At 45.5% G+C, this 14,700-nt stretch overlaps 1 protein-coding gene across 9 annotated transcripts in view; it reads right to left on the reverse strand.

Annotated features, from left to right (window-relative positions):
• Positions 1 to 14,700, reverse strand: part of LOC119010936 (receptor-type tyrosine-protein phosphatase S-like) — a 73,930-nt gene continuing 59,230 nt past the window's right edge. For 6 of the 9 annotated variants that reach the window (XM_037083551.1, XM_037083544.1, XM_037083547.1 and 3 more), the window contains 18 exons: positions 13,987 to 14,240; positions 13,695 to 13,782; positions 13,288 to 13,506; positions 12,544 to 12,701; positions 11,663 to 11,674; positions 11,313 to 11,425; positions 9,537 to 9,634; positions 9,142 to 9,265; positions 8,495 to 8,670; positions 6,996 to 7,115; positions 6,067 to 6,221; positions 4,456 to 4,741; positions 3,611 to 3,789; positions 3,089 to 3,215; positions 2,857 to 2,982; positions 2,087 to 2,241; positions 1,623 to 1,758; positions 1 to 1,385 (listed from right to left, as the gene is read on the reverse strand). In XM_037083551.1, coding sequence (XP_036939446.1) covers positions 1,317 to 1,385; positions 1,623 to 1,758; positions 2,087 to 2,241; positions 2,857 to 2,982; positions 3,089 to 3,215; positions 3,611 to 3,789; positions 4,456 to 4,741; positions 6,067 to 6,221; positions 6,996 to 7,115; positions 8,495 to 8,670; positions 9,142 to 9,265; positions 9,537 to 9,634; positions 11,313 to 11,425; positions 11,663 to 11,674; positions 12,544 to 12,701; positions 13,288 to 13,506; positions 13,695 to 13,782; positions 13,987 to 14,240 — 2,595 coding nt within the window. In that variant the 3' untranslated portion in view covers positions 1 to 1,316. The remainder of the gene's footprint in view (positions 1,386 to 1,622; positions 1,759 to 2,086; positions 2,242 to 2,856; positions 2,983 to 3,088; positions 3,216 to 3,610; positions 3,790 to 4,455; positions 4,742 to 6,066; positions 6,222 to 6,995; positions 7,116 to 8,494; positions 8,671 to 9,141; positions 9,266 to 9,536; positions 9,635 to 11,312; positions 11,426 to 11,662; positions 11,675 to 12,543; positions 12,702 to 13,287; positions 13,507 to 13,694; positions 13,783 to 13,986; positions 14,241 to 14,700) is intronic. The other 3 variants (XM_037083553.1, XM_037083552.1, XM_037083546.1) reach the window with 1 other exon arrangement.

The following is a 14,700-nucleotide window of genomic DNA, read 5'->3' on the forward strand; positions in this document are numbered from 1 at the left end:
TCAGGGAGCAACTTTCGTCCTCAGTTTTTTTTTTTTTTTTTTTTTTTAAAGATACTGTATGACAATAAAAGTTTAGCACACGACGCGTGAACATTAAGCAGCATGTTAAAAAACACAAGAAGTAAGTTGGCGTAAGGCAAAGACGTACAGTAAAAATACACACACACAAAAAAGAAAAAAGAAAAAAAATGGCAGAAAATGGGCTGAGAGCTGCGAAAGAATCCTGTCGTTAGCGTCTCTTTCAATATAAGCCACTGCTGAACTGACACAATGGGGGCTGACATCAAGAGGAGCTGAGCTGGAGGATGAACAAGGACCACAGCAAATAGCAAGCAAGCTTTGTTGACTGAAGAATGCACTGGACTACAAATTTCAGCCCATTCGAGGATACGACGGGCTTTTAATCACTGTTCAGAGGCCAGCTGTTACACAGCGAGGAGGACGCGATCGGGGAGCGTGAACTGATCCTCGGCCAGTGCGTTAAAAAGGGTCTCTGGTTCTGACTCTATGTTATGCTGGCTCCGCTCGTAGGCCGCGGTTCACGCTGTATGGTTTCTCTTGGCACTGTGCGTCGGGTAAACGAGCATCCACGCGCTTCTCCAACCGTCCTCGGTGGTGGTGGTGGTGGTGGTGGTGGTGGTGGTGGTGAGTCGTCTGCTTTAAAACTAGAATCAGGACTACCTGTGGCAGCAGGAGACGCCTTCAAATCAGACTCACGGACACATAGAAATGTTCACCTTTGCACTTTGTAACTCCCTTAGTACACCAAACCAATAGATACAAAGTTGAGGATAAAAAGCCCATTTAGGGTGCAGCAAATATCCAGGCTCTTTGTGGTTTTTTTTCTTCTTTTTTTTAGTTTTTTTTTTTTTATACACATATAGTATCATAATTCCTGTTCAGAAGCCGTTTGTATTTCACTGGTTCATATTGGAGATAGCTGACCACAACACACATGTATTATACGTCCTTCACACTGGAACACTGAGGTAAGTTATATGGATTACACATGGACAGTCTCCACACCCACCAGCTCCTCCTGGTGAGCGTGGCTGCTGTTGGACACAGATTTCTTGTTCTTGTTCTTGTTGTTGTTGTTGTTGTCGCTTTTGTTGTTGTTTGTCGTCGTCGGTGTAGAATTCATCTTTGAGTCTCGCTCCCGGAAAAAAAAAATGAGGGAAAAAAAAAAAAAAAAGGTTCAATGTTCTCGTTGTTTCTGGCCGTCTTTCTCTTGTTTTTCGCTTGTCGGTTTATTTTTTATTTTTTTTGTTCGTGGACCTCGAAGCAGAAAGATGGATGGATGGTCGCCTCTTCACTTACGTTGCATAGTGGTCAAAGCTACCCAGGTACTCGAGAGCCGCCTGGTAGCAGAACTGGTACTCGTCCTGGGTGGGAAACAGAGGACGGGGACAAAGAAAATCAATAAAATGCTGAATTGAGCAGGCGAGAGGCAGCTCACACAACTACAGTGTAGAACTAAAAACACATCAGTTTAGAATATTTACGATCAGTCGAATATAGACGGTAAAAACATTAAAAATACAGCCTCAAGCAGGAGCATACTGTGCCGTGTCTGCTGTGCTTAATGAATCAATTAGTCCCTCCTGCTGTTCAGTGTTTACCTCAGTCTGCACCATGGCTGGTCTCTGTGTGCGCAGCATTTTGACAGTCTGGAAGATGTCCACCGCTCCTTCGTAACGCATCCTCTCCAGGACAATACTCAGAGTGATGAAGACACCTGTCCGCCCCACGCCAGCACTGCAGCCACGAAGGGAACAACGTTATCCAGAGGTTACAGGGACCACGACGAGCTAAAATCTGAAAACTAACTGTACTACAAGGAACTTTAATACTGATCCTTCACTACTACTAGCAAACTAAGGCTGCACCGGGTCAGATTCAAACTTTTCCAGGGCGGATGACTCATAAAATTTAAAACATTTAAGTGATGAGGATGAACTGAGGAGACTCTTTGGTTCTCTTTGTCCACAGGGGCCCCACGAGTCAACATGAAATGTAAAAAGTTCCTTGGAGCAGCTGAACATTAGCAGTAAATAGTTTCATCATGAGCTGCTACGATGCTCACCTGCAGTGAACGCTGATCGGTCCATCCTGGCCGAACTGCTCCTTGGTTTTGTGCACCTGGCCGATGAAGTCGATGAAGCCCTCCCCAGATTTGGGCACACCTTGCTCTGGCCAATCAGTGAACTGGAACTGACGCACTGTCCGTGATTGGCCGTCCTGAAACGAGGAAACAGCAGGGAACGTGTAGTAACTGTTTACGTGAGGTGATGATATTCAAAAAGAGCTTCCTCTTGCTGTTATTGACCGACGAGGGAGATTCTGCCAGGCAACATCCTCCCCTCCATCTAACGATTACTGTTATCTGACCCTGGATCAGCGGCTGTGGTTAACTTCAGGCTGTAACGTCAGTGTGTCTTGCTATTGTCAGCCACTCAGTAGGCAATTACATCTTTTCTCTTCTGCACAGCCTCTCTGACTCCCCTTTAATGGAGATCAATACAGCAGCTGTCAATGTGGCGTCAGCGCGGGACAGGCCTGACTGGAGTTATCTGTAACCGGCACACATGTGCACAAGAAGACGAGCACACACACACACGTATATCTGTCAAGGTATTCTGGAGACAGCACGGTCGAATGAGTAATTCGGGGCTGCCTGTCGATAGATGCTGACCTGTTGTGACGCACACATTCACGCACAAAACACACGCTAACCGACACACACCTCAGGTCGATAGCACATGCTTTGCATAGCTGCCTTCTGACAGCGCCGATGGTGATGGTACACTGCTGTTTGAACACAACATACAACGCGAGGACAAGTCTTGAACTCACTCTGGCGTCCGTAACTTTGAACTCCCGGAGGATGTACTGAGGCATGTTGTACTCAGCCATGGGGTCGACCACGAAGTACTGGTACCTGGCAGAGCGCTCAGCTGGCCAGTACTGGTGACACTTCTCCTGATAGAGCAGAAGAGACGAATAAAGGTATTGATGACATTCTGAATGAAGCAGAAATGTGATGTTAATTGTAGCGCTTGTGTGCGTTCGTATAATTTGTCCCTACCCGTCCCATTTCTCTCAGTTTGGTGAGCATGACCACTATAGTGGAGTTGTGTTCCCACAGCATCCTCCAGAAGTCCTCCGTAGTCTCTGCCAGTGGACCCTGGGTGGCAATGTAGCCTCTCTGCTGCCTGCACACACACACACACACACACACACACACACATTAAGAAGACGCCACCTCCTCCTCCTCCTCCCTGTTTCTTCCTCTGTCAAGCATCAGACTGAAAAGGGGGTCAGGCCTCAAGCAAGAAGAGGAACAGTCAAAACATGTGTGTACAAACACTCTGAATGCCTGAATCATCAGAAGGGATTCAGCGTGCGTCCCCTCCGACGGGGGGAACCGAGGCGAGTGCCGCGCAGCGAGACGAATAGCGGGAACATGTATACAGTAACGACAGATCTGACAGGACGTGACAGGTGAGAGCACTGTGGTGAAAACCTATCCGTTCCATTCACTCGTCAAGCCGTCATAAGAGGACGAGGAGGTCGGGTCATATTAGCGTTTATGGGGATGAAAACATACCTGTATCCATCTATGTAGCTGGCGTTGATGTAGTCAGAGCCCTCCAGGCCTCTGATTGGCTGGAGGCAGACGCGGGTGGTTTCGTAGGGCATGATGTTCACCAGTCGGTTCTTGAATTTGTTGCAAGGCAGGTTGGCTGTGACAAACCGGGACGTGTGGGCTTTGGTATTAGCCAGACGCTGAATGGATGGCGAGAGAAAAAAAAAAAAAAAGTGAATGTGTTGCAACGATGCTCTTTCAAAACTTCAAAGTACATTATCATTAAAAGAGAAAAGATTTTATATGCAAGACTGCAGGATTATTCAGGATTATTTGATTTGTTAGTTAACGTTCAGGGCTGCTCTGTTCTCTACAGTCTCGTTGCTTCTAGCTTTGGGGGGTTTGCAAAATAAATCTGAGGAGTTGTGAGATGATAGGATTAATTTTTTGGGCGGTTTATTTTGTTAATTAACTGTACTGTTAATTTATTTTGTTTTTTTCTTTAATTTTTTATGTGTTTTTACATCTTCAGGCGTGTTCAAAGGAAACAATTTAAGAAAAGAAGAACAGCTCCAATGTTCTTAGTTACATTTCATCACTGTGAACACAATCAATAACTATAATCCAATAATATAACAGACTGTATATGATTCTGAAATGGGCCATTAAGAATACGAGTACTTACTTTCATATAGTTTGATGTTCATACTTTAGTACTTAGTAGGTTTTTGAACGCAGGAATTTTACTTACAGATATTGTACTAATAATTCTTCCTGTGATAAGCAGTCGTGACTTCATTTCAAGGAGCCACAAACTAAACTGTCAGAAACACTGTTGTACATCCCGGCCTGCCTCCTCCGCTCACCTTAAACTCCAGCTCCATGCCGGTGACGTGCTCCCCGCTCTCCACCTTGGACAGCTTCTGCATGTACGAGTACAGACTCCTGGCGGCCACCTCAGTGTTCCCGCAGGCCACGGCCTCCAGCAGGGCCTCGTGGATGAAGCTGTACTGGTCCTCCGTCTGCACCATGTAGTTCCTCTGCGAGCGCATCAGCGTCACGTGGCCGTAGATGTCCACGGTGCGCTCGTGTCGAATGCGCTCCAGCATGGCGTCGATGACGATGAAACAGCCGGTGCGACCGACACCGGCGCTGAAAGAGAGACAAACGATCTGGATGTCAGGGAGGATTTTATTTTTGACATTTCATTTCAAGTGTCATTATGTAGAAATTGGCATTTTTTGTGATTTGGTGCCTTCACAGTTTCTGAGCGCAACACTGCTGTCATAAATACAAATCCCATCTCTGTGACAGTTTGTCAGTTGTAATGTAGATGCTAACTACAAATAAAACTCATGACATCATAACAATGTTCTGTGTTGAAAACTTCTCTCTGAAGTCACGTAGAGCAGAAACAAGTGACAGACACCATTCATCCCATTACAAGACTCTGTACCATCAAAAGATGTTGAAGCTGCTATTTTCAGTTTTCAGAAGTTACATAATGTTGCTTGAATTATTCAGGATTTTGGGAAACAGCCTTGTTTACTTTCTTGAAGAGAGTTTAATAAGAAGACTGTCACCACCTCCAGGTTTGTGCATCATATATGAAGCTGCAGCCAGCAGTCAGTTAGTTCAACTTAGAATAAAGACTAGAAACAAAAGATTAATTTAAAAAAAATAAATCCACCCTGCAGCTCCTCTAAAGCTGACTCATTAATACCCATAATGCAAAAAGGACACGTTAGGATTATCCAGGGGCTTCAGTTTGGGTATGGAAGCAAATAAGGGTCATTAATACTTTGAGTTTGAGAGACGATTTGCACATTTAATAGCAGTTTGTTTGTTTGTTGTTTGTGGATGTGGGAAGCTAACAGCTAACAGCTACAGGTACAAATGCAGATTTTGACCTGATCTGATCGTTCAATCAACATCTATCGTTTTTCTATCGTTAATCCCGCTCTAGATGAAACCAAGCCCACTTCTGTATTATAAAGTCAGGCTGGGAACATCATTTCAGAAGCTCAAAATATTAACGACCCTTTTCTTGCCTCCACATACTGTATGTGCTGGACTATTTCTTGTTTGGACGTGGAGACTCCATGGAGTCGGCCAACAAATGGAGACTGCAAGAAGTTACTACAACCAGCCAAACTACTACCGTCCAAAGGATGTGACTTAATGCCAGTCTGGAGCGCCTCGCCTCACTGCCTTTCTTTACCAACAGACAGCAACAGTAGCTAAGATTAATTTAGGAGTGGAGTCCGCCAACATAAACTAACGATCAGCTTCCAACACATTCACGGAGCTCCTTTAATTCTTAGATTTAGTTTTGTTGCACAATTTAATGCTGATATTTTATTACAGTTTGGTCAAAACTACTCACTCTGCAAAAAACAGATTGATCTTTCTGTAAGAGGGCAAAATTCCCCAAAGTCTCAGACAACCTCTTTAAGATCGAATTGTGTGTACTGTACCTGCAGTGAGCGATGATCGGTCCGGCGTCCGGAGGGTTGCAGGCTTTGACCCTGCGGAGGAAGTTGAGGAAGGGGGTGGGATACTCCGGCACGCCGTGATCCGGCCAGGCTGTAAACTGGAACTGACGCACTTCTCTCCGCTCGCTGTTGCCACTCTGATGTGACAAGACAGGAGATAATTGTTTGTACGTGTGCATGTGTACGCTGTGTCCCCGCTGCATTATTTAAATGTTACAAGACAAAAACCTATTAGGTAGTCAAAGGGAGGCGACACGTTTGTTGACTTGTTCGAGTGCAGTTTCTCTGCATCCTAATTACTGCCAGTCATACAAAGCCACGACACACTTTTGTCATACAGAAAGAGGCTTTTATACTGACGAACGCAGTAAACCCCGTATTTATTACAGGAATATGCACCATATATTCCTAGATTCTAACCAAGACAGTACTAGCAATGCTGAATATTTCATGTGCATTACGACAGATCTCCTATCTTGACTTTTCCCGACACATCAACAAAAATTTGGAGGAGCGGTGCTACACTTGGAAGCTACAGTTGGCCTAGTTTTCTGTGTTTGTAAGTAGGCCACAGTGACACGCTAGTCTGGCGGTCTTAGATTAGCCCTGTGCTATAAGAAAGTGCTCTGCTTCCAGCGGTGATCAAATCTCAGCGCCTGACACAGGGAGGCTGGCCTGGTTTGAACACTACGTGAAGCCCCAGACTAATCTATTCTCCTCCGCGCGTCCACCTGCACTCCTCGCCGAGCGGCGGTGGAAATTCATGATCACCCCGGTTGGTCCCGGCTCCTGACTGTAAACTCAGCAGATCAAAGCCGGTCCCGGTGGATGTGACAGTAACTAATAAGAGGGAGAAGGCCGAGCGGGGAGTCAAGGGGTGGAAGAGAGGAAAATAGAGCGAGATAATTTACCTTGTGCAGGGAAAAGGTGCGAACACAGAAGGTAGCCAGCTCCATTGTGTCCAGCAGGCTGACCTGGATCATGCCGTAGGTCTCTGTGCCGCGACTTGGCCAGTACTGGTCACACTTTATCTACAGGGACAGAGGAAATGCATCATCATCATCATCATCACTACAACTGTCACAGCAAACAGCCTCTGGAGCTATAAATTACAGATAAACTAAGGCATAAATTGTTATGTAACATTACTAGATCACTGGTTCCCAACCCTAACTAGGCGTCGTCAAAGCTTCACAGAGGGATCGTGAAGCCTTCTTGATTTCAACAATGTGTTCCAACTGTATGTGAAGCAAGCGAGTGTCAGCAACAGAATCAGCTTGATTTCTTTGTTTTTGATTGGACTGTCATTCTGAGCCCGAGGCCCCGTTTCTATTTTCATTCCTGCCGCTCGTCTTGAAAGTGGAACACGGACGAGGAGCGGATTATTCATGTAGTCGAAATGAGGAGTGATCGATACAGGACGGTCTCATCTTACTGCAAAAACCTAAATAAGGTACCAGCTGGCTGGAGGGAGTTAGAAGAACACACCATTTCCGGTTGTTCCTGCCTAAACCGCAAGTCATGCGCAGCAGAGAAACATCTAAAAATGACTGTACAAAATGTGTGGTTTCTATTTTAAGGTCTAAAGATAGATCATCCTAGCAAATTCATCTGTGGTTTATTGAGTCACTAATGGTGAACAGTGCGGACAGAAAGAATTCAAAATTGTGTTGCATTATTTCTAAAGCTAACTAAACAATCACTGAGTGTCGGGGAGAAGAACAATGTTATCAGTAAAGAAGCCTCTAAAGTCTGAGTGATGGTGGAGAATTTAAAAGATAACAATAACACAAACGGGAAAAATTCATCTCAATAGTCACAGGAAATAATCTGCTCATTGTAAACACAAACTTCCTGCAGTTATTGCTTTCAGTATTTGAGTTAATTGAATAGATTATCAGTTGTTCTCGGCTGTTATTGTTTTGCACTGAATATAAAATGAAATGTCCATAAAATTTATCACTTAGTCAGCGGTCATCACTTCACTTGATGATAGAAAACAGGTCCCTAAAGGCATCGAATTTCCAGATGGTTGTGGAGAAAAAAATGAAATAAAATAATTCAGACTGGGGAAATAGTTGATTTAAAGGAGACATATTATGCTAATCTTCAGATTCATAATTCTATTTTGTGTCACTACTAGAATAGTTTTACATGTTTTAGTGCTCAAACAACACATCAGTTCTCTCATACTGTCCAGTGCTGCAGCTCTGTCTGAAATACTCTGCTTTTCGCAGCTGTTGCTTTAAGGCCCCTTTGCTGTGATTGGTCAGCTCACACACGCCTAAGCAAGGGAGGGTAGAGGGGTCGTGAACGTCCACTGACTTTATTTGGGACTGTAAAACATTGAGAACCAGTGTCTGCTCTAGAGAATGAACGCTGTGGGTCAGTGGGTGAGCTGGTATCCTACCCGTGACTTCTCCTCCAGGCGCGTCATCATGACGACGGAGGCGGCTCGCTGCTCCCACACCATCCTCCAGAAGTCGCCGAACGTCTCTGCCAGCGGCCCCTGGGTAGCGATGTAAGCATTCTGCTTCCTGTAGCCATCAATGTAGTTGGCGTTGATGTAATCACTCCCCAGGATACCTGAGAGCGAGACACTGGTGAGGCTCTCCCTAAACTGCAATCTGCCTGAGCGACATAATGAATTAACCTCCACGTATGACATCAAACAGCCTAACGAACTGTGTTGTTTCTGGCGGCGGCAGCTTCCAGCTGATGACTCGCGGACGACAGCGAACAAACAAGAGTCTGTCGGCGTGAATTCATGAGCTCCAGATCAAACCCGTTCTCCCCCCTTCTGGTTCTGGAGGAGCGCTGGCTGCACTTGAATGCACCCGCACGCTGTTTGTCAGTCTCATGCCGCTGCACACAGCCAGGCGTGAGCACTGCTTGCAATTTCAGTTTTCATCCATCATGCACCCCCCGCCCCTCCGCCAACACACCCACACACACGTGAATAAACACACACCATCTTTGTGTTCAACCACACACACACACATGCTTAGACTCTCCTTTCATCACATAAACATCCTCTTGAACTCGCTGATCTCTCACCTTCTATTGGGGCGAGGACGACCCTGGTGTGGTCGTACGCTATGACGTTGGCGTAGCGGTTTTTGGGCTTGTTGACCTCCAGGTTTGAATACTCCCAGGTGAACTGCTGACTGGGATCGATGGACTGGAAAACATGCAGCAAACACACACGAGCATTAACAGTGTGTGGAGGCGTATTTAGCGGGGCATTTGAGGATAATGGAAAGAGAGTGCTCCGTAATGCAGACAAGTTGCGCTATAAATTGCAGCGCTGAATAAATCATGAACATATAGTCTGCAGGATGGAGATACAAATGTTAAATAAGATCTGCTTCGTGAGCCTTAACTGGCTTAACGTCTGTGAACAATGAGGATGTCATCTATTTACTCATATGGAATAATAATGTGCTCCTCACCTCGTACTCCTGGGAGAGTCTCAGGTTGTCGTTGGCTTTCAGCAGCTCGATGTGCTCAGCCAGCTCGCTGATGGGGATGGGAGGATGGCTCATCATTCCTGCGTGACAAAACAAGGAGGGGTCAGAGGCGGCACGCGACTTCAGCCGGATAACCCAAATCACTCGCGGGTCAGCATCGCTCATATGCAAAGACGCGAAGATAATTATCCAATCAGAGAACATCACATATCATTAAGGAACACAGTGAGGCAGAAAATCAATTTTGATCCATGTGTGGAGACAAAGTGAGGCGAGTGTTGGCTGTTTGTAAATTGTTTTTCTTTGATAAATTGCTTTCTCTGTGATCAGAGGAGCAACGACTCAGAGAAAACAAACACAGACAGAGCACTAATTAGGAGGGCTGTGCACACACACCCACACACACACACACACACACACACACACACACACACACACACAGGAAGCAACCTATGCCTCCTACAGTCGCTTCTTTTCACAGCTGGAGTGAGAAAAGAGAGGCTTTATCGCTCCACTGTCAATTCCAAAGGCAAATAGCTACAACAATGAATCAAAGCCATGCACACAATCCGTTTAATGCCAAAGTCAGAATGTGTTTTGGTGTTTCTCTTATTGTCGATGCACTATGCAGAGCGCTTAAGTCGTTCTGTTGCCACAGCTATATAAAAAAAAAAAAAAAACCAGGCTCATATCAACGTTTACTTTCTCCTTCAGCCTGGCACCGCAGCGCCCACAGGTAATCACGACAAAACGCTCCTGTCACGACCAAAATGACCTCGGATAGCATCAACCGTTTTTTTTGTTGGAAACAAATTTAATCTCTGCCGAGCATTTCAAAAGCACAAATCTCTGGGGAGGAGAAGTGGGTGAGGTGGGAGCTTCAAGGTTGCAGCCACATGAGAGTAAAAAAAGATAGAATAGAAGAGCTGAGGCGCTTTATTCTGTGGGTTTCTCTTTGCTGCCGAGGAACGAAGCTGAAAAGGAGAATTCAGACCTTCATCTATGGATTTAATAAAATTTCGTGTGCCTTTATATATCCTGGCAGGTTAGACTAAACCTTTCTCCCTGGTGACACATTTTGCCACCTTCTCCAACAACTGCGAGGCAGCTATGAGCATGAAAATACAGCGAGAGCAGTGATTGAATTCCTCCAGGCCATGCGTGTTATTAGGATGTTGTTAATTTAATGGGAAGAAGAATTGAAAGCGAACCATTATCGGCTTGGTTCCACTACCAAAGCGGCTGTGTTGTTAGATCTCGCTCGGCAGGGGGGCGGGGAGCGTCAGCGTCCATGTGGTTACTTCACAGTGGGGTTTTGGTTGATTATTCCTGCTAAGACAGAGTCGATTCCTTCATAAACGATCACAGTTGCCCCACCGTCCGCCTTCTGATGTATCATTCTGACCATTAAATCCAAATATGAAACATATGAGAGCGTCGAGGTTCCTGTCGCTTCTGTCTGTTCTGTGCTGCCTGGCATGTGGACCGTGGGCGAGCGGAGATGATCAGATTTTGTCACACCGTCATGACTCAGCCGTGACTAAGCACTGACTGAGCTACCTGGGCGGCGGCCATTTTGATTGTGGCTGTTGGTTGTGATGTGGAGGAGTGCTTTTCACAATCTTGTCTGCATAATCTCTCCCAAGTTTTAATTGGTCCCATGAATATTTCATTATCGAAAGCCGAGCAATCGGAAGTATACTTTATTATGCAAATAGAGGGCCCGTGTTTGGGTGTGTGTGGGTACACGCTTCATACCGGGAGTCTGGAAGTTGATGCGTCTCATCTCCACGGGGTCGGTCGGGTGATGGGCCATCATCTCCGCGTTGCTCAAAAGGCTCTTGGTTCCAGGCTCGGAGTCCTTGCGCTTGCTGCTCACACACCAGTGAGTCAAAAGAGCAATTAACACATGCAAACAAGCGGAGAGAGAGAAAAGCAGACGACTCACTGCTGACACGTCATTAGCATTGCTACTTGAATCGAGTAAATAGCGCATTAACAGTTATGCTGTTTTAGGGCTTTGTACAAGTTTCTCCACGCAGCATCTGGTGTTGTGTAATTGCTGCGGGTTAAAGCGAACAAAGTGCTTGACATTGGTTTAATCTCACCTGTCAGGTTTGCTGCTTCCAGTGAAACGAGAGCGAGGAAGGAATAATTAGAGGGAGGAAAAGGAAGGAAACAGACACATTGTTAGAGAGGGGAATCAATATTTTACATTAGTATTCAAAAGCTTGATGGTTTGCAGCAGACATCACAGTCTTACAGCTGGGTCGGGCTGCTTCATGGCTGTCTGAGGGGAGAACAAACTTCTAAATGGGAACAAATTTGATGAATATTGGGCTGAAAGTTGAGCATTTTGTGGGAGGATAGCGTGAGATTAAACAGTCCCCGTTTGGGAAATATCAGTAGGAGCTGCTGGCAGAGTGTCGCAGGATAGAGAGGAACTTAAAGAGTAGAGCTGGAAATGATTTCTTACTGTCAACAAATCACAAGAGACCAAAACTCACAATTAATCAAAAGAGTATTAACAAGTATTGTCTGCGTAGCCTCTCCTCTGCACAGCTCCCTTTGTAGTCAGAAATAAATTAACACATCATTGACGTAAACTGTAAAACCTGACAGACTTAAAAAAAGGAGGAAACTGATCACCTCCAAATGACCAAGTAAAGTATTTAGTTTCCAGCTCATAGGACCTAAATTCAACTCTACTTTATCATCATGCAGTCATCAATACTCACTGCAACACCTGATGTGTATTAATCAGCACACTATTTACTCCCATTTAAGCTAAGAACAACAACCCCAATGTGTTTTATCATTAAATTAAAGAATATAATTTTGATCCAGACTCAGAGAGTGATGATGAATACGGGCTCGAGCGACAGACTCTCGGATTAACTGACGTTAAGAAGTCTTAATCACAGCTGATCAACTCTCTGCATCATGGTTTTTGGCATTATGTGTCACAGACTTTATCTCTCCCACTCACTTTTTGTATAGCAGGATTGCGATGACGATGCAGATGATGAAGACCACGGCCAGGACGGGTCCGACCACCCAGATCAGACCATCGCCTGCATCGAGGGGCTGGGGGTCTGAATCTGGGGCGATGACCGGGTCGGTGTAGGGACTGGCCACGTACATTTTCTGTAAACAAACATGCAGGCGCATATTTAGGAAAGAGATGTGTGTGTTTTGGCATTTCTCAGTAATTTGTTTCAATATATTACAAGGCATTAAAAAGCAAACCGCTATCTGATCAAACTAAGCGACACATAAAGAATGTGCCAAAGCTCACTTGCATTTAATGTGTTTTTTATAATACTTAATGTTTTATCATTAGCTCTGAGGGACTTCTTAAGAGAATCCCCCGTGGTTGAAAGTGCCCCTTATAAAAACAAAAAAAACAAAACATCTAATAAAAATAAAAATCTATCTTGTTGTATATTTAAGTCTCTCCCGATACGAATGCACATATACAAGCAGCGCACAGGGCAATATTGTTTCCACTGCCACAGTGGGTACACTCACTCTTTATTAGCGGCGGTGATGGAAGTACGTGAAGGTTATTGCCTTTTGCTTACACCACTTTGACTGGCGTGCATTTTATTGTTTTAGCAGCGGGGCCTTATTGATTACAATGTATAGTGACAGCCTGCAGGAGAGAAGCGCAGACAGCGGGTGGAAGGAGGGAGTGGTTATAAAGGAGATGTGACAACGGTGGCTGTTTTACCCCGGTTGTGGAGTTGAGCTCCGCCAGGATGAAGAACACGTACTCCTGCCCTGGGTCTAGAGCTCGGTTCTCGAAGCCGCCGTAGTCCAGCTGGTCCCCCAGGGTGAAGAAGGCTGGCAGGGTGGCAGGTGTGAAACGGGCTGTGATGTAAGCACGGCGCAGGTCCACCTGCTTCTGCTGACGAGAATCCCTCTGCCTTTGACTGATGTCTTTTAACAGCTGAGGAGAAAACACGGACAAGAAAACTGAGTCCTTCCAATATCTGTGACTAACGTTCAAACACTGATATTGAATTATAAAGGGTAAGCTTTGCCAGGAGTTCCTCGCAGTGTGTGTGTGTGTTTATAGGTCTTTCCCTCCTTCCAGGCACAGACATCAGTGGCTGCTGTCATTGTTGTGGTTCTCACCTCCTCTAGGTCCATTTCATCGGGGCTCTTGAGGTGTCTGATGACGCCGCGGGCTCTCCTCAGCGGAACCACAACAACATAAACATTCCTGTGGAAGCAGAGGAGGACAGACAGTATAACACCACTGGTACGACAGCAGACCTGTCTCAAACTATTTTCACGTTTCTTCGCCCACTTTTTTGCACTAAACACTGTCTTCACCATCTTATCAGGTGGGTAGGCAGGTTATCATCGTTCCCCACCACATCTGGACTATCTCAAACACTAACAACATGTGAAACTTCAATCTCACTTGACGGGGCTGCGAGTTTCCAGAGACGGCAGGATGATGGTGACTGTGGTCTCGGTGTCACGGGCGTGGTCGATCTCAGGGCGGCGGATGGTGATTGGAGGGGAGGTCTTGGCGGAGATGCGGTGGCGAAGGCCTCCCATGTTGCCCTCCGGGGCAGTGATCTTAAAGTCGTAGCTGGTGTCGGGCTGAAGGTTCGGGATGACTGCCTTTCTCAGACGAGCGTCCACCTCCATCTTCAGTCGGTTGTACTCCACCTGGAGGACGGGAGAGGGTTAGTGGAGTTAGAAGGAAAAGATGCAAAAGGTGAGAGTGGACTAGTTTACCTGTCGTGAAGACGTACCTGAGATCCACCACTTACTAGAGTGGTGAATGTTTCCATTGCAACAATAAGCATTATTCAGTAACTTTAACTGACAGACCATCGATGTTTGTTGTTTATTTATATGTTGAGTAAAGGGCAGGTACATTTGGATGTTTCTCCTCCATTGCTCCTTTTCAGTCATAGAATAGGAATCAGTTTATTTATTTTCTCACCGCAGTGGAGCCGAATTAATAAAAAAACAAATCAATGAAGGAATTTGACAGCATATCCGACAGAAAAATGTTAGCATATTTCCCAAAATATTGTGCCAGTAAGCGGATTTTGCTAACTTTGGATGGAGCCAAGCCAACTGTTGCTTCTTGTTTCCAGTCTCAAGGCTAAGCTAAGTTAGC

The sequence above is a fragment of the Acanthopagrus latus genome, chromosome 21 (genome assembly GCF_904848185.1).
Source record: "Acanthopagrus latus isolate v.2019 chromosome 21, fAcaLat1.1, whole genome shotgun sequence".
Taxonomy (NCBI): Eukaryota; Metazoa; Chordata; class Actinopteri; order Spariformes; family Sparidae; genus Acanthopagrus; species Acanthopagrus latus.